This window comes from Melanotaenia boesemani, chromosome 4 (assembly GCF_017639745.1).
Source record: "Melanotaenia boesemani isolate fMelBoe1 chromosome 4, fMelBoe1.pri, whole genome shotgun sequence".
In the NCBI taxonomy this organism is placed as follows: domain Eukaryota; kingdom Metazoa; phylum Chordata; class Actinopteri; order Atheriniformes; family Melanotaeniidae; genus Melanotaenia; species Melanotaenia boesemani.
In genome coordinates this window covers 18,260,804-18,286,934 of record NC_055685.1, presented here as the reverse complement: position 1 = coordinate 18,286,934, position 26,131 = coordinate 18,260,804, and the positions used below count along the sequence as shown (strand labels likewise).

General features: G+C 40.4%; 1 protein-coding gene across 2 annotated transcripts; it reads right to left on the bottom strand.

Moving 5' to 3' along the window:
- Positions 1–16,350: 16,350 nt before the first annotated feature.
- On the bottom strand, positions 16,351–25,438 carry mmaa (metabolism of cobalamin associated A). 2 transcript variants are annotated; one of them, XM_041983968.1, is made up of 7 exons: positions 25,353–25,438; positions 24,589–25,015; positions 23,271–23,393; positions 22,973–23,143; positions 22,251–22,336; positions 20,620–20,769; positions 16,351–17,298 (listed from the first exon to the last, which is right to left on the bottom strand). In XM_041983968.1, the coding sequence occupies exons 2-7, from the start codon at positions 24,992–24,994 to the stop codon at positions 17,008–17,010; spliced, it is 1,227 nt and encodes a 408-aa protein (XP_041839902.1). In that variant the 5' UTR covers positions 24,995–25,015; positions 25,353–25,438; the 3' UTR covers positions 16,351–17,007. The 2 variants fall into 2 exon arrangements, with proteins under 2 accessions (XP_041839902.1, XP_041839903.1); XM_041983969.1 differs by having other exon boundaries at positions 25,359–25,398.
- Positions 25,439–26,131: the final 693 nt, after the last annotated feature.

Here is a 26,131-nt window from a genome sequence, read left to right as displayed (position 1 = left end):
TTATCTGTTCTCTGGTCTTTTTTTTGGGTGGTGTAATATTTTCCTAATACTTAAACCAACATTTCTAATTTCCTTAGCTGCTAACATACACTGATCAGCCATGAGATTATTGCCACTGACAGATGAAGTGAAATATATTGACTTTACAGTACCTGGCAGTGGGTGGGATGTATTATGCAGCCACTGAACTTCTGTAATTGAAGTTAATGTGTTGAAATAGGAAAATGACGTGGCACCAGGATTCATGATTGGAGAAGCTGGTTGGGAGCCATGGTTGCTGGTAAACATTGGGTCCTGACACTTATGTGGATGACAACTTGCACAGGTGACCTAAACATTCCTGCTAACCAAGTACAACCATTGACAAACATCATTTCTAATGGCAGTAGCCTCTACCAGCAGACTAATGAGTCATTCCTTTCTCCAAAAACTGTTGATGTGGTCTCCAGATTTTACAGATCTTATTCAAATCTAGTTTCTGTGAGATGTGCTTTAATCCACAGAGGCTTACGCTCCCAATGCAAACCATCAGAGGTCCCGATGAGTCCTTCCACAGATGAGCTCTGTTTTACTGGCAAAAGAAGGACCTGTTCAGTATAACAGTTAATAAACCAAATTTTCTTTTTAACAAAATAGAAAATTACCACATGTCATTGCTTCTAACTATTTAAAGATGCCATTAGGGCATAATGAAAATTACGAGTTGCAGTCCTGAATCATTATCAACAATGTTTTCTATGATAAGATAAAAATTACAAGTGAACTAGCACTAAGAAGGTTGCCGATTTGAATTCTGGGAAGAGCTTTTCGGTTTGGAGTTTATTCCCCAAAACGGGTTGGGTAAACTGGTAATTCTAAATTATGTGTGTCGGCCCTGACCTGTCTGGACTCCAGCTTTGTGACCCTGAACAGGGTAGAAAGGGAATATAGAATTAATGGATGAAACAGGTTGGCAAGGCAATAAAGTAGAGAAGTATCCCCGAAGTGAATTACTTTACCTTGAGAATCATAATACAAGATCATTTAAACTCAAAATCTATAGCATTAAATGATTTGATAAGAATATCAAAAATATTTCTGCATTGAAACAGAATTTCACTAAACTTGTAATATAAGTTTACTTTATAAAAAAATAAATAATTTAGCTGGTGAAGTTTGGTGATGTCTAGTAGTTAAAAATTTGTACCCATGGAGAATATAGTTTTACAGCTAGATAATGAAATTTTACAGTCCATATCTTTAACATTGGTTTTCTTAACTGTTTTCTTCTTCTCCAAGCTCTCTGCCAGAAATGTTCACCTCAGTGGCACAAACATGCTGTAAACTAAGCTTTCTGCATCAGTTTTATTCCTCAAGAGGACTATTTTCTCCTTGATGAAGTAATAAACAGAGATCCAAAATCCCTGCTGTAAAAACCTTTAACACGTGTCAACAAAATGTAACACAAATGTTCAGCTTTGCTTATCTGCTCAGATTTTCATACTTAATGTGTGTGCACATCCCTGCAAATTTGAACTGGATATTATCTTTATTTTCGTATTTAAACACAGAGTTTAAGGCAAACTGCATTACAATATTTTATTAGTAAATACAGTCAGATCAGTGTGAATTGTCTTTTTATTTATTACTTTCAAAAAACGCCTTTGATGGACTTTTTTTAGATACTAAGTTATTCTACAGTGCAGGTGCGGCTGCTTGGAAAGATCAGTCCCCTCAAGTCCTAAAGCGAGTGTGAGGGATCATTAAAAGATCCTGACTGGATGACCTCAGACTATGACAGGAAGTATACGTCTGAAGCAATATGAAAAGGAACCTGACCATGAAGAGCTCTAATGGTAACCAGTGAAGTGAGTATAAAACGGGTTATATGAGCACTTCTGTTTGAGTGAGTCAGAAGTCTCGCTGCAGAGTTCTGGACCACCTGGAGAGAGGCTACCTCCTTCTTATTAAGACCGGTGAACAGACTATTGCAGTAGTCTAATCACGATAAGATAAAAGCATGAAGTTTTATTTCTAGTTCACTTGTTGACACCAATGTTTTGAGTTTTGAGATGTTCCTCAAATGGAAAAAGCAATTTCTTATTAAAGGTCTTGAGTGCTGCTCTAGAGAAAGTTCTTCATCAAAAATTACAGGTTTCTTAGACTGGGTTTACGTGAGGCTCCTAAATCCCCCAGTTTCTGGTTAATGTCGGGGATGGCATCGTCCCGTACAATAATTCAAGTTTCAGTTTTATGAATGGGTGGGACAGTTTTATATCATAAGTATAAAGATAAGAGACATTACTGAATTGTTTTATTATCTGACTTAAGGGAAGCATATATAACAAAATAAAAATAGGCCCCAGAATGGAGCCCTGAGGAACTGCAAGCACACTGCAACTTCTATCAGATAAATATGAAGGGAACCCATTTAGAAGCCAGACATTCCAAAAAGATCCTTTAGTCTGTTTACCAGGATCTTGTGGTAGACTGTGTCAAAAGCTGAGGAGAGGTCTAACAACACCAGGACTGTATTTGCCAGAGTCTGCTGACATGTCACTAGAAACGTTGAGTAATGCTGTTTCAGTGGAATTTATAAAAACCAGATTAGGACTTATCACGGATGCCGTTTTTCTTCAAAGTAGGATGTTAGTTGGACGGAGACTGTCTTTTTAAGAAGCTTTCCCGTAAATGGTAGTTTATATATTGGTCTAAAATTGTGTATGATCATGGATTCAAACTGGTTTTTTAAAGCTTTGGTTCCACAACAGCATGTTGTAAAAAACTGGGGAACACACCAGTAATGAATGAGGTGTTAAGACAACCTTTCTGTTGTCAACAATGTTAATAAGGAATTTGGTAGGGATGACATTAGAGGGGCTAGAAGAAGGCTTCATTGTGGCTACGAGAGCAGACACATTGTCTGCTGGAGCTAATTGTGTCTAACAGCATTGCATGGCCTCAGATCACTTGTGTTTCTACTTGTTTTGTTGGATCTCAGAGATGCATTTGATACCATCTCAACATTCTGTTACAGAGGTTTGAACGTGTTACTGGGACCAAAGAATTTTTTTATTCTCAATATATCAATATAGAACACTAACTTGTGCATCTATTTGTCTTTCTCAGCATGTATACGTGCCTTAGACTTACGGTGTTGTTGACCATTATTTCCTGTACTTTCCACCCTCTATGGGTCAGGGCACATGATCTATAGAGGGTGGAAAGGACCCTAACACATATCCTGAGTCTTGTGCTGCAGGTTTCCCTTCATGTTAAAAGGGAGTTTTCCCTCTCCACTGTCTGTCGCTGCCACATGCAAGCTTAAGACGGGGGATTGAATTGAATCAAATCAAAGAAAAGACTTCATGAAATCAATTCTTAGCTATGATTTGTTTTTTGTATAAATTGGTTTATACTGTATGAACACAGTGATTATAAATTGGATATGGGTCATGAAACAAATTAGTTTTTACTGGATTATAATAGACACAGTTCGAAAGGACTCAAAATGCAGACTCAGATCAGGTTGTTCAACTTTTTTAATACTGATCCAAAGGAGGTCTAAAAAACATGGGGGAAGAAGGTTTAGATTAATGCTGGAAGGCTGAAGGCAAGGCAACAAGACAATCAAGCAAAGACAAAAGGTAAGACGGTAACTTACACACACACACACACACACACACACGAGGGAAGCTGGCGAGATACAGGTGAAATACATGAGGGCAGGGCAGACAATCAGAGGTGCAGGAGATGAGGGACCAACAGGAGATGGGCCATGAAAATAATGGACTGTAATGAACTGGACTGAATTGGACTGTGTCTGTAAAGAATCCTTGAGATGACTTTATTTTCAATTGGCACTTTTCAAATAAAGCTAAACTGAACTACTTAGCATGCTAACCTGTGTTTGACATTTTCTTTTACATTTAGCTGATGATGTTAAAACTATTTTAAACACTTTCAATTATTTAAGTATTATTTCAAGTACCACACATTTGCATGTACATAACCTTCCAGAGAAGCAACCATCGGTGTGTTGTAGAGTGTTTTTTTTTAACGGTTTGGTGTCATTCATATTTTTATGTATGCTAATGAAACCTGTGAGGTTTGACTAAAAGCTCCCGAGCAGCTAAATAGATCATGTGCTGCAGGTGTTTTGCCAGCAACAATAAACCAGACTCAGATTCCTCCATCACCATCTAATAAGGAATCCAAAGACCTTTAAGTGCCTGTTTAATAATCCTGTCAGAGAGAAATAATAAAAATAAAAGAAGTGACCAACATTGACCAATGTTGTTTTAAGCCACTAAAAGCAGAAAGAGCAGATTTCATCTAGCAACAACAGAGCGACATGAGTTAAGGAAAAGCACTGATCAACTTTGAGAGATGTGGCATTTTCTAATTTATAACAACAGTATGCAATTATAATAAGAAGAAATGGGATCTGTCATGGTGTCTAAGCTGGAGTTTTTATTAGACCGATGGGAGGTCTTTCTGCCTCTGCTTTCTGTGTTGTAGTAATGAAAGTTACAGCACGTTCTCGCCCAGCCAAAGGTTGGCCCAGCCTAATGAAAACAGATGAAGCAGAGATAAAGTGTTTGCCGACATTAAGGGACTCATTTATCACCGTTAGGCCTCGAGCTATAGAACACCTTGGTCTGGAGCTCTCCTTTAACAGGCCCTGCCTCTCAGCACCCCAGTGGCTCACTGCAGGCACATGCATCCCTACATCTTTACCTTTCTTTTGTCTTTTTATTGTTGCATTAAGTTAATAAATATTTTCAGTTTAAACCCATTGTCTTTTGCAGAGTTCTGTAGTTGGTATGATGTTTTAACAGCAAAAGAAGACAGAGTGTTGGGAGGAACCTGTATCAAATCTAAAGGATTTTGTAGTCCTTGTGGGACCTCCACAACTGCGCCCTCGATGTTGACCCATGTGGGTTCAACAGCCAACTGGAGCTGAATCTCTTCGGTTGTGAAGCCATGTTCTCATCTAGCTGCTCATCTTGCCTGTGTAATAATGAATCTTTTTGGCTGTGTTTAATGCTGCTTAATTAAGTTCAAAGCACCGCTCGGGGCACCATGCGCCTGCTCAGCTGACCTCCCTGTGAGTGGAAGTGTTGATTAGGAAGTAAAGAGACATGGAGGCACTGCAGGGGATGGCTATTGATTGAAAGGATAGAAAAACCTAATTTGTATTTTTTATAGGAATATTAGTACTGCACATTGGGGCTATTTTTATTCATTTGTGGAATAACAATAACTTTCCTCCTGTGCTGACAGTTCGGTGAAATTGCTAAGTAAGTGAGGAATTTCTGAGATGAGACCGAACGCCAGAGTTTTCCCTCATCCCAATAATAGCCCTTCACCCCAAGCCGAGCTGTCTGCACAACGCCGACCTTTCGACACCACCTCGCCAAAGTTGGCCGCTGTCGATCAATAGCGTGTTAGCTTTTTGTTTGTAGGTTCAGGCTGCCTTGGCTTTATTACAGCTGCTGAGAGTCATGGGGGAGTCGTGCACTGCTTTGTGAGAGAGAAGCTCCCTCTTGTTTGCCAAAAGTGTAATCCCGCCGTGACCTGCTGCAACCCTGCCCTGAGAGGAAAGAGGCTTAGACAGAAGTGTGTGTCTGTGGGAGCTCCCAGCTGCCTGGCCTCTCTCTCGCTCTCTATCTTAATTTTGCTCACATGTATCTCACTCTTCATATTTTATTTTTTTTTTTTTGCCTTTACAGCATCATAAACTGTGCATCTAGCTATCACCTCAATAGGTTCTTTTTTTTTTTCGCCACCTCCTATGTGTTTCATTTCACTGTAAACTCAAAGCATGCCTCACTCAGCATCTGTACCTACAACACACCTCATCTTCACTTGCTCATTCCTCCACCATCGAGGCTTTGGGCCCATGAAAGAACTAAGGTTTTGCTGAGTGGAGGCAGATTTATTTATATTTTTCCCTTTTTGCTCCAACAGAAAAAATAAATACAAAGTCCTGCCATAGATAACCTTCATAGCAGGCTGCAGAGCAGGACCACTGGTGCACAGGAAAGAGAAAATGAGGGGAGGAAAATGACCTCTGGAATCGATTTGGTTTGGGTTGAAATCAGGGCTAAAACAGTGCACAACTAAGCCCCCGCCGACACAGCTTGTTGATTCGTACATCTATTCATCTTTGGAGAAATTAAGACTCGGAGATGAAGTGGTGAATATGAATTTTCATGTTTATTCAGTCTTTTAACAGTTTGTGGAAGTTGTACAACTTTGCCCAAGTCACTGGGAGCACATGCAGTTTTATGAGAAGGGCAAGAAAATGTCATGTTCAAGCTTGTGCAAGGAAAAAAAACAAACAAACAAAAAAAACAAAGGCGTGTCATCTACTAAAAGCTGGACACACATGGTGGGACATGTATTTACATGCATGTTTGGTGCCCAGCCCAGGGGCATAGAATCACTGCCTGTCCGCTTCCCCGCTGCGACTGTTCCCCACTCTCTTGGGTGAGACGTCACTCAGCGGGGGTCAGCAGCAATCTGATTCAGGAAGCACTGCAGGAGGTGGAATGGGAGGAGGGATTACCCACAAGTCTCTGGGCCTGGCATATCTAGACTTAGGGCAGCCCGAATCTACAGGGGGGACAGATCATACCCCCCTGCTGACTGCTGCCTCAAATACAAAGCTAATGCTTGGCCACTCCAGCTGGATGACAAGCACACTGAAGAGAAGGAAGGAAGGGGAGGAGGATGGTAATGGGCAGAGGGAGAGCAGTTTTACTTAAGTATGATCATGTCTTTGAAATAGATAGGAAACTGGCCTGCCAACTCCCCTGTCGTTAAGCTCTGCTGTTACCATGGCATTCTGTGACAGTAACCAGCCATAGGTTACTTAGTTTCTATGGGTAACAATCAGCACTGCACTCCACATCTACACTGAACCTACAGACATCACCCACCAAAGCCCAGAAGCTTAACAAAGGTGCCTCACTCACACACAACAAGTACTTTGAAATATCCACATTCATTATATATATATTTATTCACTTTCACCGCAATGCAATCAGTGATTCGGGGTCCGCAGAGATCTAAAGTGAAGAGATTTAGTTAACAGAATAGCCCAAGGTCGAGCCCAAACTAATCTTGCTCCTCATTTCCCTGGATGGAGTAGTGAAGTAGAACCTGACCCCCAGTTGACCCAGGGAATCCAGAGTAAAATACCAGCCCGGAGACCAATTAGTCGATAGTAAACGGAAACATTAAAACAGAGCAGTCATTTATTCATAAAAAGGATCCGAGTGATGCTAGAAAGCAGCTTCAAAGTGCCTCCATATGAAAAAGAAAGGTGCTTTGATGTTTTACACCGTCTGTCACAGGAAGTGAAATCTTGTGGGATAACAAGCTTATTTTTACTCTGCAATCTAACGATGAGGGTTTATTATAACCTGGTTAGCTCCACTAATTATCTTGTGCACTTGAGCTTTTAATGATTTCCATGATTCAATTATCCCTAACTGAATTCCTGTCTTCAATCAATTAAAGCCATAGCTGCACACTCATCCATCTTCCAATCCGGACATCGGGAATCCCTCCATCCATTCTCATTTAAGGACAGAGTGGGTCAAACAAATTAAAGAGTTTGCATTCATCTAAGTCCTCTCATCTCTTTGTCTTTACACATTGTCCAACCTTTTTCTGTTTACTTTGTTACTCCTGAGCGTGACCAAGGTTTATTCAGGATTGAGGCTAATTTTTGTGTTGTGTGTTGCAAATAAAATGCAGCAAAGGATTTTAATTTTACAGATGTTGAGTTAAACAGGTGTGAATGCTACAACCTTAAATATGCAGAGTTTACCTTTTAATGCTGAGAACCGTGTGTCATTTGAAAATGAGTGATAGAGGCTCCTATCACAAGACATACACAAACACCCACTTTGTATCCAAGCTCACACTGTTTGGCACCATCTGCTGGAACCCCGAAAAACACTTAGCTTGGCAGGATTTTCTTCTTTTATCATTTTTTGGGTACACAACAAAAGCTTTGTTGAAATTAATAAATAAGGCCTCAGATAAAGAAATTATTCCAGAGATAAACCACACAGAGATATTTTGTGCCATCGTAACATCAGATCTGTTACTTTTGATAGAAAAGCATAGGTATGTCTGACTGATGAATGCAGTCTGTTTAGCCTGTTCACAGTCAAATTAGAGGAAGAAGAAGGAGCACAGAAATGGTTGCCAAGGTGCTCAGTAGTCATTTAACCCTCATTGGTTGAGAGGGAAGCCAAGGGCAGTGCAGCCTTTTCTCATGCTGCTCTTTCCATCCCCATTATCTCCTCTGTCTCATCCCTGCACCCAGCAATATGGTTTTCCTTGAAAGGGTTCAGCATTCTGTTAAATGAAAATACCAAACTGTGCTCTTTCTGCGCAGATGCACACAGGATGTAAGCTGAAGATTAGGTTTGATGTTTTATCTTCACATTGCTTTTCTCCTCAGTAAAATCTTTTATTAGCAGTGCCAGCTGCAGAGCATAACATTAGGGGTGGTTTGGTCGCATTTAATATTGGATGACGATCAAACACGAATACAGGGCTTCTAGACTGCTTCGGCCTTGTCCGAGCATCCCACTATGATGGGCTCTGTGGCAGAAAATGTGAGCGCGAACTTTAGTTGCAGCGTGTGACTGGGAAGCTTCAGATGTCTTCATTCAGAGGGCAGCCTCGGCTGGATCTTTTCTCAGAGCACTCCCTTTTCTTTTTTTGGATAGCAGTGAGTGTGCATTCCCTGGCACAGTTTTCAATAGCGCTCCCCCTGGAGTAACTGCAGAATGGCTATCACAACAATTAGACTGACAGCTCTTTTCGAAAGTGCACTTGATTTATTTGATTTAGCTAAGATTAATGACCCTCCCTCCTAGCAGGCCTGACCGTGATGTGGAGCACAACCCAGGCTTCCTGCTGCAGACACACACGGTGTGTGTGAGGGCACAGAAAAAGAAACTGTATCCAAACATATATGTGCATATGCTCACAAATCTTTGGATTTCATCATATAAAAAAGAAAAAAAAAGTTTTGAGTTTGTTACACTAAGGACTGTCAATTTTAAATGTCCCCATCTGACGAAGTTGAAATGGCATTTATGTGTATGATGAACAAATAAAGAATTTAATTCTTGAAACCAGGTACACTGTATGATTTTGGGCTATCTCAGTAGAGATATGACCAACATATGAGAATCATAGTAGAGTATTTGGGTGTGGCTTTAAATGGTGATTTTATGTCTCATTGTGAGAGATTTAAAGATGGCCATCTCACAATCAAAAACAGCCTGAGACAAATTTCTGTTTGGTTTACATACAGGTTCTGCATATTTTTGTATGTTAGTTTTATAACCTTTAAATTATAAAGGTTACAGCTTACTGGAGTTGCTTTAGATAAAACTGTCACACATTAATCTGTGTTTAAATCTCCTGAAGTTGTTTTTAACAACTAGAATAAATAGATATGGTTTAATCTCTTGTTTTATTTCCCAAGTTTGAAGAAATGAATGCAGACCCCAGTGTTGACTGAGCTTGCTGCTCAAGGGATACACCTGCCCACCTACTATGTGCCAGGAAGTGCTGCGTCTGGCTTGTTGACTGGCAGTTGCCAGGCCAGTGGTCCGGTACACAGTCCACTGCAGCTGGCACTGACGTTTGCCCATCTGCCGGAGTTGACACATTCGCTCCCACACCACTTGTGCGGGAGGATGAAATGTGCAGCAGTGTCCTGGCAAAGCTCCCTGAAATGTCAACCTGGCATGACAAACCCATGCTGCCACTTGGACCTCAAAGGCCTGATAGTGTGGGGCGCTGCCCCTGATCAGACAAGGGGCCAGGAACATGCCATGGTAACACGAACTGCTGATGGACTGCTGTGCGCTACCATCTTGTCCAGAGTGGATAGAGCTTGTATGGTTAGGATAGAGAATGACCATTCTCATTACAGGCCTTGAACCTTACAAAACTTGGCTATTCATGATGCAAGAGCAGGCTGCCGGATGGAAATGAAGCATCATTAGGGTTTAGGACCCTTCGGTGAATCAACCTCATTAAATAATTATTATGAATGAAATGATTTGTAACTTGGCATCTCTTCTTACAGGCCAAAAACAATGCTTGTAAAAGAAAAACATGCTCAACATATTTTCTGTTGTCTGAGCAGATGGTCTAGGAGGTGTTATGAGGGTCTGATGTTGGCTGAGGCTGTCCTGCAGCCCCTTAGGGCAGCAACTGTGAGTGATCATTAACACTGGGAGCAGGCCATGCCAGCAGAGAGGGGAGTCCAGAAGTAGTTAACAGCCACTATCCAGTTATCCTCATCCTCTGTGCTAAACACCTACAACTACAGCATTCCTACAGGCTTCCAGGGCTGTAAAAGCAGCACATCATGCAAGACCTTTAGAAAAAAAAGACATTGTTTTGCAAGCACAAAGGAACATAGCAGCGGAAGCTGTATTTCTACTGCTCTGTGCCTCACCGCTCACTTTTGCTGAATCTAAGGTTACAGCCAGAGCGGCTGGCAGTTATCCATACACTGTGAATCATGGCATTTGTGTGTGTGCACCTCCATGAGCGTGTGTGTACAGCGATGAGCTGTGGACAGGTATGACAGGCTGACCTCCACGTGTTACCAGAGAGAGTGTGGGGCCCAGTGTTACCTGTCATAACATGGACTACTTGAAGCCCCGCAGCACCAGCCTGACCAGGCCACTGGGCAGCCAGAAATAATAGAGATTGGCAAGAGGGCAATGAGGGGTCAGATAAAGGAAGGAGGAGGGAGGTAGGGACATATGACAGGAGGACTCATAAAGGCATGAAGGCAAGAAAGTGAGAGGAAAGGAATACAGAAATGTTTACTGTAGTGAGAGTTATGATGTGGTTGTAAGTGGGTCAATCAAGGTGTGAAGAGTGGGCAATAAGGAGGGTGGCTGCAGCCATCCCTCATCGAGCTGATGCACAGCTACTGCAATTTTTAGCACACCTAAAATTACAAATGAAGGGAATAAAGAAAGACAGGAGGTAATCTCCCAGTCGCTATCAGACACTCTCAAACAAGAAAAATAAGCCTCAGGTCTAACCAGCCAGATCACCTTGCATCACTTCCCATTTGTTTTGAGCCCAGTTTATCTTTGTGAGTATGATATTAGAGTGTAGCTGATGTGCAGCTACTTGCCTGCAGAGATTGAAACACAGAATTCACTTGGGCAGGCTTGGCCAGCAATTAAAGTGCTGGATTAAGAGTGATTGCATTTTGTGTCCTGAGGAGGCGCTGCCTGCCATCTTGAGAGGACTCATTAACATGGCTGCTGTAGGCTGTGCTGAGCACTGCCACAGGCAGTTAAAAAATTATGGACACATTATCAACGATAATGTCTTGCACCTGGAGTGGAGAAGATTTTATAATCACTATTGTGATGCGCCACAGGCTGCCGGTCGTGCGAAAGGGAAAGGTTGGATGAAGATAACCCTTTTTCTGACCAGACTCCTGTGTGTGTGTGTTTTTTTTTTTTTTTTTTTTGATCAGCCACTACACGTGGGGAGTCTGAGCAGCTGGATTTCATTAATTGAGTGCTGGCAGCGCTCTGCTCTGGCGGCAGGGGTGAGTCACACTGGTGGGATTGGTCTCTCTCCCCCTGATATCATCTTCCAGCCATAACTACAAATAATTATTCACTCAAATCCATTACCGGGGGTCAATCAAGTTCCCCAATCTGTTCTAAAGTCCAATTACTGGCGCCAAGGCTCTATTCGTGCTTTCCTGCAGATGAAGGCCTTGCCCACAGGCTGCCCTGTAAATTACACATAGCAAACAGCGGATTGTGCATGTGTGGGAGAGTTAGCCTCCTCAGGTGTGTAATAAAGCTGAGGTACATACTGGTCTCCCAGGGGCTTTCTGACCGAACCATCTAGCAGACTTCAGCAGGTTAAATAGAATTAGCCCTTGCAATAAGATGCACTTTGAATACCAACTGCGTCTCATCACTCTACAGGCTAGAGAGCACGCAGCATGCACAGCGCAGCCTGGTATTAAGATCCATCTCAGCAGTTGATATAATAAGACATGTCGCCATAAGGGTCTTCTTATAAAGAGGCTACACGGTGACCCATCAGAGCATAATGAGTGGGGTGCTACATCTTACAAGCCTGCACACAAGCACTCAGAGCCTCACTGCAGCTCTCCAACCCCATTAGCGTGTGGCTCACAATATCGTTTTGTGGCTGTCTTGAAAGTGAGTCCCAGCCTGGAAGAAATGCTTCTCACACACTCATCTGTCACTACAGAGGGACGGCAGTGCAGACAGCCGAGTCGGAGAGGCTGGGTGGGCAGCAAGGTAGGCTGTGTGAGTGGATGCATGTGTGAGTATGTGTGACGTGGGGATGGATAATATGTATGTATGTGGAAGATGTGTAGGTGGAGGGCTGGATGGGGTTTCATGTGTGTAAAAGGAAGGAGGGTGGGTGGGCAATTGTGATGTTATGCGCTTGTGTGTGAGGAGCAGAGCAAACACAGCAGGGATGGCTGAGGCTTTGTGGATCAGCAGTCCATGACCAGTTTTCACACTGCACACACACACAGCTCCCCCAATCAGCCAGGTAGCAGAGCCAGTCTGACATTTCCCTCGATGTCAGGCTCTCCTCACTCTCTGATCTGAGTGGAAACAACCAAACTCAAACAATGACACAACCAGCATGAAGAAAAAGACACAGACGTCTGTCCCTGTTATGACATGCAGGCATTGCTTACATTTTTAGCAATCCTGCGTTTCTGTCCCCACTCCAGATTTTTGTGGACAAAAAGCTGTTTTTTAAATTAAAACTGTGAGGGCATCGTTTAGACTTCAGACAGCAGACAAAGAGAAGTTCTGTCAATCTAAGCTCCTCCATTAAACATGAAAAACCTCATCAAAGGCCCAGTCTCTATCCCCTGCTTACATTCAAGAGATCCAGTAAAATGCTAAACACATGTGATCAGGCCCAGTGTTTAAACTAAGATGGCTGAACACGAGCCGGCAGCATTTGAGTTAATCTTCCATAGTGGAACCTCATGGTGTTGTTTACACTGGAGACAACTGTGTGTATATGTTTATGTCTGTGTGTGTGTGTGTGTGTGTGTGTGTGTGTGTGTGTGTGTGTGTGTGTGTGTGTGTGTGTGTGTGTGTGTGTGTGTGTGTGTGGAGAGAGCTACAGAACTCACTGTTCCCTTTTGCAAAGCCAGAGCAGTTACACTGTGTATGTGTTTGTGTCAGCATGATGGAGGAGAAGGGAGTTACTCAGACCTAATGAATCCATCTGCATTCAAGGGGCATTCTTCCTCTTGTACGCAGGCGGGAGCAAACGAGCAGCGACCTGGGAGCCTGTCCAGTGTTTGGGGGTGGCTCAAACTCAGTATTTCCAAAGCAGATTGGCAGGGACAAATATTAAATTTCCCTGATCTCTTCCCTGATTTTTACCACTCTTAAACAGAGGATTGAGGTTGCATGCTATACAGTCACACTGTCAACCCTCTTGTTCTGGACTGTAGGAAGCAGCGATCCCCTGTGTTTTTCAGTGAGGATTTAGTGTCTGAGGAGCAGGGTTTGGTACAGAGAGGTGGGAATGTGCTCTGGGAGAGTGGCAGCTGTTGATGTCCTCACCTCTGAGTGACCTGGCACCCTAGGCAACCTCAGTGAAGAATGGATGGAGGGCAGGAGGCAGGGTGGGTGTTAAAAATGACAGGGTGGGTTGTGCGGAGTGCCCGTAGTCATTAGAGTAATATACCCAAAGCTGAGTGGTATTTGGGAGACCTCTAGTGGTTGAAAACTTACAACACTTCATTTTGGAAGACTGGAGATTCAGGTTAGATGTGATGCCGGGTCTTAAATTTAGGTTCACCTCAGATGAACAGCAACACATTTTTACACCACATCATTATTTACTAAGCAAAGATTAATCTGGAAAAAAAAAAACAAAAAAAAAATAACGAAGTATGTGCTATTATTTAAAAAATTTTAGAACCACCTTTGGCCAAAATAACTTCCAGTAATCATTTCCTGTATGATGTTGTCAGTCTCTCACATGTTGGTCCACTCTTCTTTAAAATGTTGTTTCAGATGATCAAGGTTTCTGGTCTGCACTTTGACTGCACCATTACAACACCTTGATTCTTCTTTTTCAGACAGTGTATGATAGATTTGCTGCTGTGTTTGGGGTCACTATCTTATACCATAATTTCAGCCAAGCTTTAGTTGTTGGACAGATGTCCTCACTTTTGACTCTACCACACTTTGATAATCAGAGGAGCTCACGGTCAGCTCAATGAACACAAAGTATCCTGGTCCTGTAGCAGCAAAGCAAGCCCAAATCATCAGCCCTTTACCATCGAGTTTGACAGCTAGGATGAGGTGTTTGTGCTGAAATGCTATATTTGGCTTTTACCAAACATGGCACTGCGTTATGAAACAACATCTCCCCAAAGTACATTGTTCTTGAAATCATGTGGTTTGTTCAAATGTAGCTTTGGAAGCCTAAACTGTGCCATCGTATTATTTTAAAATGTAAGAGACTTTTAACCCTTCAAAGCAAACCATTCTTGTTCTAATTGCACTGTCTTGAACTTTGATGCTTACTGCTTGTTTCCTCTCAGTGTTGCAAGGCCTAATTTTGGGGTTAACTTGCTGGGATGTCCACCCTGGAGAAGATTGACAGCTGTCTTGAATGTTTTCCATTTGTGAATAATCTCTCTCACTATAGAATGATGGAGTCCATTTTGTGCAGAAATTGTCTTGCATACCTTCCCAGGTGGATGCATAACACTTCCCTCATATTATTACTGATGTCTTTCCTCCTTAGCATTAACACACTAAAATTCTCCAGATCAGCAAGCTATCAAACTGCCTTTTTTTATAGACATGTTTGCAACTGCTGATCAACTGATCCAAGTTTATATTTATTTATTGTATTTATAAACTTGTCCTGTCCAGCACTGCAGCAAACAGAATGATGGTCTGGCTGCTGTGTTGTTCTGAACAAATTTGCTTTACCAAGGGGAGCTGTATGGGTATAAGGCTCCTCTTGATAATCTCTTTTTTAAATTTATTTATTTATTGAAACATATTGTTTTATCTTATTTATTTGGTATTATGGATTTTATATAATCTTGCTGGACCTGACCGAAGGGGACAGAAAAAAAGAACAGTAATGAAGAGAAGTAAAAAGGAAAGTGGGAAAAAGGAAGAGGAGACAAAGATAAAGCAAATAAGAGGCAATGACCTTCAATCCAACCCAACACCAGACAACCAACTGCTAAAATCCATCTCAGCAGTTGATATAATAAGCAATCCTGAAGCCACCCCACCACAAAGGCCACCCCAGACCCACCCTGAAGACAGCAAAAGAAGACCCCAGCCATAGCCGCCTGCGGACACAGGGTACAGGCCCCGTTGGGCCAAGAATGGTAGCTGCCAACCTTGCCAGGCACCGGCCATCCAGGGCAGCCAGAGCGAAGGGTCCAGGGCCCCAAGAGCCCGGAGGCAGCCAACCCCCCCACCCCCAAAGCAGAGGACCAGCACCATGTCTAGGAGGACCCTCCCCCTCCACCGAATACCACCCGGTCCGGGCCAGCACCCACCTCAATGTTCTAGCTGCACACCCCCACCATCTACCATTTTGATTTATAGCACCTGGCTGCTACTTACCCTCTTAACTCCTATGGCAGCAGGAAGGATGTATTTGGTTTTTCACACACAGATTTTGGCTTGATTTTTGTTACATATGTAGTCATGTAATATGTTGTGTTGTTGTTCATTTGAGGTTTTATTTGCCTAATTTGACAATTTGATTATTATTATGTTTGGATAAGTAAAATATTATGACTGAAAAATCAAAGAGGATGTAATCTGTGTGCCTCCTCTCGTTTACTACTGATGTAGTGAGTTATTCATCATCTTTAAGCTGATTTTGTGGTTTGTTTTAGGTAAAACAAAAAATAAACTATCCTTAGTATGGTATGTAATAATTAGAACAGCTACTCTGAAGTTATAGGTGCATGGCTTCTCTTTGCTTTCAGGTCTCCAGCATCTTCCTCATGATCAAAGTGACCATGAGGAAGACGCTGGTGTCCAGGTGCATAATGAAGTTAATTCAGAAAATATTAAAATGTGTTTTGCCTGAATTAGAAGCACACACATAGCTGACTCATTCAGAGAAGACTCAACACTGACAACACTGTAGCTCCAAAGAGAAGAAAATAATTTCATTAAACCTCTGACAATCTGGACTAATAATCGTAGAAGTAACATTAGTCATGCCCCTTTTTTCATATCACAAACAAACACAAGGACAGGAGAAAGAAAAAAACTTGGCCAACTGCAGCGACAGGTTTAATGTTATTCTGTAATGTATTAAAAAATTCACTACACTCTTGTATGGATCCACTCAGAAAAATTATAATCAATAATAAAAAAAAAAAAAAAGAAAATAGTTCTTTCCCTAAGTAAAAAAAAAAAAGTTTGTCTGAAGAAGTTTAACAACTGAAAGGTGGTTACACAACACATCCCAGTATTCTACTCTAGCACTTGAATGGACATTTTTATTTTTTTTTGAGTCATAAAGTTTCATTTTGATCGTGATGAAGGTGAGGAAGAGTGAGATCACCTTTCAAATCAAGCTATGCTGATCTCATTAAAACGGCTGTCGGCCTGTAGTGTTCCACTGAGGAGGCAGACCAGGTATCTGCTTTAAAACACCAGGATGATAACGTGGCTTTTTCTGTCTAAGAACACAAATACATTGTTCCTTTTTGCCATTTGTAAATGTGTCATAGCAGTGGATGAAACATACCTGTCAGCACTCTGCTTTTGTCATTTTAAAGTTTCTCCAGAGTTTCTCCAATTTAAAACTAAATCATAATAAACACTTCTTTTTGTGCAAACCACAAAGTCCTGGTTTCTGTTAGCACCCGGTGGCCCTGATCAGCAACGAGGCATCCATCTTTTTTAAAAAGTGCAGTTGCAGGGATCATTATGATGATGATGTTGAGAAAGCTTTGATCAGCAGGTCCGCCGCCAGTCCAGGAGAGATGTCTCCTTTGGTGACCCTCTCCTCGAGGCGAGGCAGAGTCTCCCTGACGCTCGGGTGATTTTGGAAATGGCAGAGGACGTTTTCCTGTATCAAACTCCACATCCAAACTTTCTGCTGAGCCCTTCGTCGACCCTGCAGTTCACCACTGGTCAACATGACGTCCCTGTACGACTCCATCTTGCCCCACACCTCTGGGATGCCTTCAAAGGTTTGTGAGGAGGCACGCACCACCTGAGGATGGAGTTTAGGATGGGGGTGGGTGGGAGTGCACATGTGAACTTAGTCTGAGCATGCCTTCATCACAGTACACCAACTTTCATACTTTAATACAACAATAGAGCTGCCAGAGACAAGTTCTCTCCAATTCAGATGCAAAACTGGAGGAATTTTCTTTCAGACTCTAAAATACATATAATACATATTTTTATGCCAAATAAAAAGTGTGTTTTAAAAGATGCTGACATATAACATCCAGGGTTTAGTTAAAGCTCCCATCCTTTTGTCTCTTGTATCTGTACTGTCAGCTGAACATTAAATGTCAACATTAGAAGAAAATCTGCTGACATGCACTTCTTGTGTGGGTTTAGTGGTAAATAAATTTGATTGTGTTGTTTACAACTCCCGGGAAATTTGCTGTGTTTTTTTTTTTTTTTTTTATTGGAGCCTCAGGGTTATTTTTTGCCTGGTGTTGCGCTAATACACGCAAATTTACAACGACTCTTTTAAAATACCAGTGATTAATGTGCAGTCTCTTCAGTAAGAAACAAACATCAAGTCCTGAGCAGGTTACAGCTGCACCAATACATCATATATTAAATGCTGATTTAAAAGAGCATTCAATTTAGTTTATATATATATATATATATATATATATATATATATATATATATATATATATATTTTTTTTTTTTTTTTTTTTTATATATATATAAAAAGAACAATTTGCAGATAATTAATTAGACCTGAGTCTTTTTTTTTGATGATCCTCTATCCAGTAAGAAGCTCATGTCACCATATAAACAGTGAGTATGTGTCTTCCTATAGCACAAAGTTCACACAAGCAATGTAAGAACAGACGATACTTCTGTGTTAAGCACTATAACAAGTGATTATGGCCTCCATTAGTGCTTATTTAGGACACATGATGAGTGTTAGAGGGCAACATTTAATTTCAAAGTAGCCAAAGATGCTTCAGATTTACTGTAACACGAAGAAGCAGAGACCTTCATTCTGATGCAAGTATAAGACTTTGGAAAAAAGCCTATTTTAGTTATATTTTATTTAATATTTCTGCATTTAATCACAAAACACAAAGGAATAGAGAAAAAGACTAAATGAAAGAGGAAAGACGAGACAAGAATACAACACCAATGCAAAACTTCGCAGATCTTAAGTTAGCTAACAGCTATTATAACAGTTTATTAATATAATCCTTGAATTTCACTAATAACTGATTTGAAACTTAAATGTGCAAGTAAGTAATCAAAAAGAAAGGGTCTTTTATAGATACATATATCTGAGAAATTACAACCCACACAAACAGATCTGAGAAGGATTTTCAAGCTCAAAGTATTAAAAATTTAATCTGAGGTTTTTATTGAGTTTTCTGCTCAACCTGGATAACCCACAAACCTTACTGTGTGTTTGCTGGACTGGCCTTTTTCTCAGCGATTGTGAACCTGAGTGAACCTTTCTTAAAGACGTAATCAGTAATGTAGCACTCCACTTACTGGAGGACACACAGCTTCTTTTAAACCTGTTGGAAGCATTTCTAAGCCTTTTCTTTCTTAACTTATTTTTATTTGGAGTTGTTTATAATTCTAGATGTTACATCTTCAAATCTTTCACCAATATAGAGTAATAAGTTTTCATTTAAACCATTGGTTTTCTATTTTATCTCTGGATGTTTTGTGTTTTTTATTCATCCATTTTTTAGAGCATTCTTTTCTACCCTTCGTGTTTTTTTTATGTTTCTTTTTTATTTTCCATGCTTGCTTGTTTATTTTTAAAAATTTGCAAAAATCTGTGAAAATGAAACCTGATTAAACTAATAACCTTGTAGATGCTATTTCTAGGTAAGAGAAGAAAGTTTTCTGCAAGTGCAACTTAAATAATGACGAGATAATTTAAGTAAATGCTAAAAACTGGAATTACAATAGTAACTCTGGTACTTTAAAATCTGGGCCTTTGTTTTTCTTTTTCTTTGTTTTCTTTTTTTTTTTTTAAATTGAGCCTTAACTGTTCATGGTGACAAAAAAAACCCATCGAAGTCTGTCTACCATTGACTTAAAATGGATTTTCATTTCACCAAACACATACAGAAATGGACAACCTGCCATGACCATTTTGTCAACTGTGTTATTTCCATGCTGGATACCTGCTTTTAACACTGGCATCGTTCTGGAGCAGAAGACTGCATTAGAACTGGGGTCCTGCAGTTTAAAAACTTTGTTTTAAAGTTGCTGTGAGCAGGAGAGTGCAGTCAGAAAATAAACCGTGGGTCCAGGAGTGTCACTGGTTCCAGTTCTAATTTTTACCCCCAGTGCTTGACTCAAGAAATGAAGTTGAGAGGAAGATTAAAGTATGAAGTTAGGTGAGTCTCTCATCTGGACTACTGTCTCACTTTCAGACATGTTTAATATATTAATGAAAGACAAGAGAAGACATAAAATCTAAGCAACCATAGTGTGAATAGTGAGAATGTGCAAGAGTGCAATGGTGGGATTAAAGAAACAGGTCTACATCTTAACTAATATTTTTATAAATCAGTTATTAAATAGTAAAACTATTAAAGTATTAATCAATATTGTTTAAAACACATTTTAATCTAGCTTTTTAGATGCTAATAGTTGATGCTCTTGTCCATTTAAATAAGTTCTTCAAATATTGATCTATAGTGGTAGGTTCACACAAGTTCTCACACATTACACAGGATGTCACAGAAGTCATGTTTCCATGCAAAGCAGGTGAGACAGTAAGAGGCACAGAGAGGTTAAAGAATAAATAAATCACAGATTGGACTATCAGCCAAACAGAAAATGCAGATAGATGAGAAAGCAGGCGTAAGGATAAATGAGAATTGCTACGAGAGAAGCTGTCCAGCTTTTATGTGAATGTGCAGGCTTCTAATCAGCAAAGAGCATGACACAGCAGCCGATTATTCAGAGTGGTGGGGGTAGAGGGTGGGGGTGTTTCCTGGCCACTTGCCCAGTAGGCAGATTCTGCACTGGGCTGAGAATACAAAGAAAGAAGCCAGGCGGCGGGTAAGACGGGACATGCAGGGTGGGGTGAGCCACTGCAGCACAGAAACCATGACACTATGGTGACATCATCGCCCCTTTCTCTCCTCCTCCTGGGTCATATGACCTTTCAGTTGGATGGCGTGTTGATTCCATGGAGCAGTCGCAGCTCAGAAGAGGGTCGAACATTAAACACTTATGACTCATTTTTCAAATTTCTTCAAGTACCTTATCATTTTGTTGTTGACCCTGTTCCTTACTACACTGCCCAAACACACCAGTGTGCAGTCATTATGTTACCTTCGACACACACCTTAGGGTTCCAGGACTTGGATTGTCTCCTGAGCAGCTTGAGGGCACTGATGTATTCTGCCTGGATCCTCCTGGCCGGCACCACCAAGTCTCCATCTGATTTTGTCACCACCACTAAGTCTGCCCTCTCGATGATGCCCCGCTTGATACCCTGGACAGAGATTGTGGTATTAGAGAGAAGGGTTAAAACCGTTCAAAACACTTTAAATAAATCTGATGTCTAGACACCTAATCTCCTTGAGAGATCTGCGATGAAATGATGGAAGAATAGAAGTTTACTTGTTCAGATTTATGAAATCTTTCTTGTATTCATCACAATTTCCTGCTCTGCCTGGTGCAAAATGATTAGGATTTTATTTTTTATTATTCTAAAAACCGCCCTTAATCTGTTTATTGTGTCCAGCTGGTGACCGGGGGTGGGAAAAGATGTACAGAAAAGAGGTGCAGGTGACAATTTCTTCTTTTTGTGTGAAATTAAATCATACTGAAAATCTAATGAACACAGCTTCAGATTTGGCACGAGCTCTGAGTGGAAATCAGAGTTTCTGTGAAAGCACAAAAGGACATTATGTAAAATGGCTTCATCAATGGATAGCACCAACTATAAGCAATAATGAGCTTTGTTTTCTCCTGGAACAGACCTGTAAAATGAATTTACAACAGGCCATGAAAACAGTCCAGATGAATGTGGGAGAACTTTTGCTCAGTTTGTCTGGCTTCGATGAGCTTGTGCCTGTTTAGCATGAGCCTGCCCAGAGCTACCACTGTAAATACAAAGACTCAACAGTAAAGCACGGAGGTGGGGGTGTGATGACTTTTGGTGGAGGTAAAGCTGAAACAACAGACATGGGTGCACAGACAGAATCGCTTATGTCAGATCTTAACTCCCATAAAGCTAAACAGCCTTCTTTTCGACTTAGACTTAATATGCTGTCATTTTATACATATGTGAACCTGCATAGGCTGCACTTGTTCATGTCGTAATTCAAAATAAATACTGATTGAAAATCTGATGTCAAACTCAGATGCAAAAGTATTGTGGCCTTAGTTAAATAACATTTTTCAGTGCTGTTAAGAATCCTTCAATATCTGAATTATATACAGCAAGTAGGTTTTTTTTCTTTCTACAATATATTTATTAGAATTAACTTAGAAATCAGTCAATTAAAACAAAAGCCATCTCAGCTTCTCTTGTGATCCACCATAATTATAACATCTATCGTAATGAGTTGAGCTAATGAGGTAATTAATTAAGCAAACTAATTAGTGTGTAGTTTTTGTCAGCATTTTCATCTTTACAAAATGTTTTAGCTCCTGTAAATATTATGTCATTAATGTATTGCATTATGAGCAGATCTATTAACAATATTACATAAACAGCTCTATTATTTATTCCTTTCTGTAATTCTGTGATAGAAAATGGCAAAGCTGGATTAAAACTAGTTTTACTAAATGAAGCCTTTTTGACTAAACTTGTAAATATTTCTAGACTAATTTTTATTCTTTAAAACCTTTAAATATTGGTATTGTCTAACTGCAAAACTAAGTATTGCAGCTGTTAAAAGTAGTTTTCCAAACTATTCTATAAGCACATTACGTACTTTGTTTCAGCTCCTGATGTTCTGCACTGACCTGAAGCTCATCGCCCCCTGCTGGTGGAATCAGAAGTACAAACATGTCAACCATGTCTGCCACTGCAAACTCTGACTGGCCAACACCTGGAGAAAAAAGAAGAAGAATATTGCAACCTTTATAGCTGACCAGTAACACAGAAAAGTACAAAATTAAATCCTACGGAAAATAAGACAAAAGCATAAACTGGGGATTACACAAAACTTCCCACATCTAAAGATAAACCCACAGCATAAATTTCCAAATATCTGAAAGTTGTCCTCACTTACATGCACTTTCATGTTTATATGCCTCTGAAGTACAATGAATGAAGAGGCTACAAAATCCAAAAGTTGATGAGGAAACTTATTAACAGTTCAGAAGTACCTCTGAATAATCACGAACTGGAACAAACTTGAGATTCTTCGCAGTGAATAAATTTTAACCTCTACATGCAAAGCAGGTGCCTGATTCACAGATCTAGTTATCACGCTGACCAAACTGTTGGTGCTACTGAAAACCAAAAAGTGTGTATTGAGAGTCCTAACAAATTCTTGCTGCGACTCTTTTACAACACAAACAAAATGGAACAATCTTCCTGTCAGCCAGCACTGGAACTGCACTTTAACACAGTTCTTGTAGTGAGGACGGTGACTGCAGCAGAACTAGAAATACAATTTGTACAAATATGAGACAGGTTTAATTTTAGGAAAAGGATTAACCTTTAAATAATTTTGTCTTACCAACAGTCTCCACAAGAACAATGTCATATCCTGCTCCCTCACAGAGAACAATGGCCTCATTGGTTGTCCTGGTGACGCCGCCGAGTGTTCCTGAGGTTGGAGACGGTCTAATAAAAGCGTTCATGTCTCTCGAGAGCTCAGTCATACGAGTTTTATCACCCAGCAGGGACCCTATAATCAGATGGCTCAAGTCAGTTTGTTGCAAGATCTTGGTGTGAAGTACAACTTGTGAGGTAAAAACTAAACAGTGATCTGTAGTGCCATATTTACGTAAGATGAACTGTGTGTCAGTCGTTACCTCCTGTGGTACAGGAGGACGGGTCAACAGCCAGAACTGCCACTTTATGTCCACGTCCAGTCAGCATTTTCCCCACCACCTCAATGAAAGATGACTTCCCAGCTCCAGGGGGACCAGAGAGACCTGAAAAATAAATAAATAAATCTAACCACTAACAAAAGCCACCAAGAGCTAATTTATTCAACTTCATATACCAAAATAATCAGCTTGATGAGGTGTAGAGAGCATACATCATAAATGTGTCATAAGTCTTGTAAAAAAGATGTAAGTTAAGCAAATATTTTTCACTAACTAGTAAAATGTTTCACTTTCAGCATTTGATGTTTTCTGTGTTGCAGATTAAACATTCCTTTTGGAGATTTGCTATTCATTGCATAAGGTTTTTACTCAGTTTGTACACAACACTGCAATTTTTCTGGAATTGGGACTGTAAGAAAACCTTTACGTAGGAACATAAGGTTGCTCCTCAAACTTTCAGCAGCTGTTCCTGAACCTATGAACCTATTACAGCCGCTGATAAAGCACTTAACGTGGGTATGTGTGCACTTTTGCTCTTGTTGGTGACAACAAACTAAGAGTTAAAGACATGAGGAGCTGTAGATAGGGACAGTTACTACACAACAGGATTGAATTTCTTAAAGAACCAACTGTTCTAAAATGTCATGCTGATTTTAAAAACTATCAGAATAGAAAAACAAATAGAAATGGCATTAGTAGTTAGTCAACCCCTACTTTTTTAGCTTCCACAGAGGAGTGAACCTACAGTGAAGTCCATTGTTTCTTAAACTTTTATGTGGATGCAGTGGAGCAGCAGGATGTTTTCTAAAGTTGTGTATTTCACTTTTAAGAGGATTCAGGTACGTTAAAAGCGATGATGATGCTGTTGGTCATCTATGCAGATTTACTCCTCATCCTTTTAAAACTTAGTGAAAGAAATATACACTAATACTGCTATATTAAAGCAATGTTTTTTTTTTTTTTTCTGTTAGTGGCAGGTGCCAGTGTTTTGTCCACCACACACTCTGGAAATTTACCTACTCTTCCTCCAAAAATGGCATGGTCCTCTAATTCAGAGTATCTAAAATTCCAAATAGTGATAGCTATTTGTATATATGTATATTTTTTTATGAATTTTTTCCAAAGAATTAAAAAGCTTTCTAAATCTAATGGAAATTCAAATGTCATTTAAACAGTAACCCTAAATACCCTTGATAATATCAAATGTTCCCTTTCAACCACTAAATACCATACACAAAGTCACACATATTCAGGCAAGCCCAGATCACTCTGAGTTCACCTTATATTCCCAACTACACACCTACTCTGAAGGCCAGTGGCTTCCCTCCATTACGCCTCTCCTGCTCCCTCTTGTATGCCAGCACCCTCTGCAGCAGCACCTGGGCCAGCTCTTTCTTCCTGGGATGCTGGGTTTCAACCAGAGTGATGGACTCAGCCAAAGATGCCCGCTGTCCTGAGATCAGTCCATCATACAGTTTGTTCAACAGTCTCTGTTCAGGGCCTCTCAGGTCCTGTATATGGTGGCTTACAGCAATGCTGCCCACCCCCCTCCAATGGGGGCAACTGTGGCCCGGGATGGTGCTTCTGTGGCATGGGAGTGAAACAGTGAAGGTGCCATGATGAAGGCAACATGTCCTAGTGACTCGGAGCACATTAAATGCGGAACGAGAGATGTGGCGGAGAAGAAAGACCCCAAATCGTCTCATTCCGTGACAAATGTGTGGCTTCTAGGAGGGGGGAAAACACGATTAACAGTGTGTTGAAGTGTTCATAGTCCTAAACCTTACATGAACAAGTTACTAAAACGAGAAAATCGAATATATTCTTTTACATTGTTTTAGAGTCGATGACACTTCGCTAAAAAATACCTTTAGCCGTTACACAGCTACCGTTGGCTGCATAGAATAGTACCATTTAACTTTCAACAGTTGACGTTTGCTGTTTGGTGTTGTGTTATTTCACATAAATCTAGCGGTTTATATTAACATTAGTCCGATAGTTAATGCATTTTAAAAATGACGACGCTTCATTCAAGATATCCACAAATTTAGAAAGAACACTCACGCTGACCTCGGACCAGGGGCAGTGCTATAATAACAGAGTCGCTCATAGAAACCTTGTTCCATTCATTCTCTTCCTGTTTCCGGTGACGTAGGACAACGCCCACAAAAGTTCCGCTAAACGATTTTCGTTTGGAGTTAATCTCCTAAACAAGAATATCTTTATATTTTATCAAAACTTTATCAATAAAAATTAAATATATATATATATATTTTATCAATTTTGATAATTTTCCAAATCAAGATACCATAAAACCAAAGATGGCAAAACACAGTTTTAGCCTGCAGGTGGTAGCAGAGGATTACAATTATATTCCTTGTAAACCTGCTGGTTTAGTCATCACAAAAGTCATGGATATGTTGATGTTTCTGAAATCCTTGGGAAGAGTGTAAGCACTGTTACCTTAGTACAGTTTTGACGTACTTTACTTCAGTTTTTCCACCTTATAACTTTTTCCATCAGAATTATTTGGAGGCAAAGGCATCGCTTTACCATTGAGAGTTTAATGCAAGTACTAACTACCCTTTCACCACGTCATATTTTGAGACTCATCTTGAAATGAACAGTTAGTTTCTTCCTCATTAATTAAAAAAATACTGATATATCTAATTTATATAAGGATTCAGGGTAGAAGTATGCCACATCTTTTCTTTGGGAGCTATGGGCAGAGACCAGATTGAACGGGGAAACTTGAAATAAAAAAGATCAACAATAGTATCAATAGCATCTGTTTTTATTTGTCACAACCAATGCATTTAGCTGATAACGTTGGGCCCACGTGA

Excerpts from the sequence above, each read along its gene's own strand:
- mmaa (XM_041983968.1), bottom strand. The coding sequence starts at position 24,994 with ATGAGACGATTTGGGGTCTTTCTTCTCCGCCACATCTCTCGTTCCGCA. Across the intron at positions 23,394-24,588 it reads GCCACTGGCCTTCAGAGTAG|GTCTCTCTGGTCCCCCTGGA; the intron begins GTGTGTAGTTGG and ends TTTATTTTTCAG. Across the intron at positions 17,299-20,619 it reads CCAAGTCCTGGAACCCTAAG|GTGGTGCGTGCCTCCTCACA; the intron begins GTGTGTGTCGAA and ends CTCCATCCTCAG.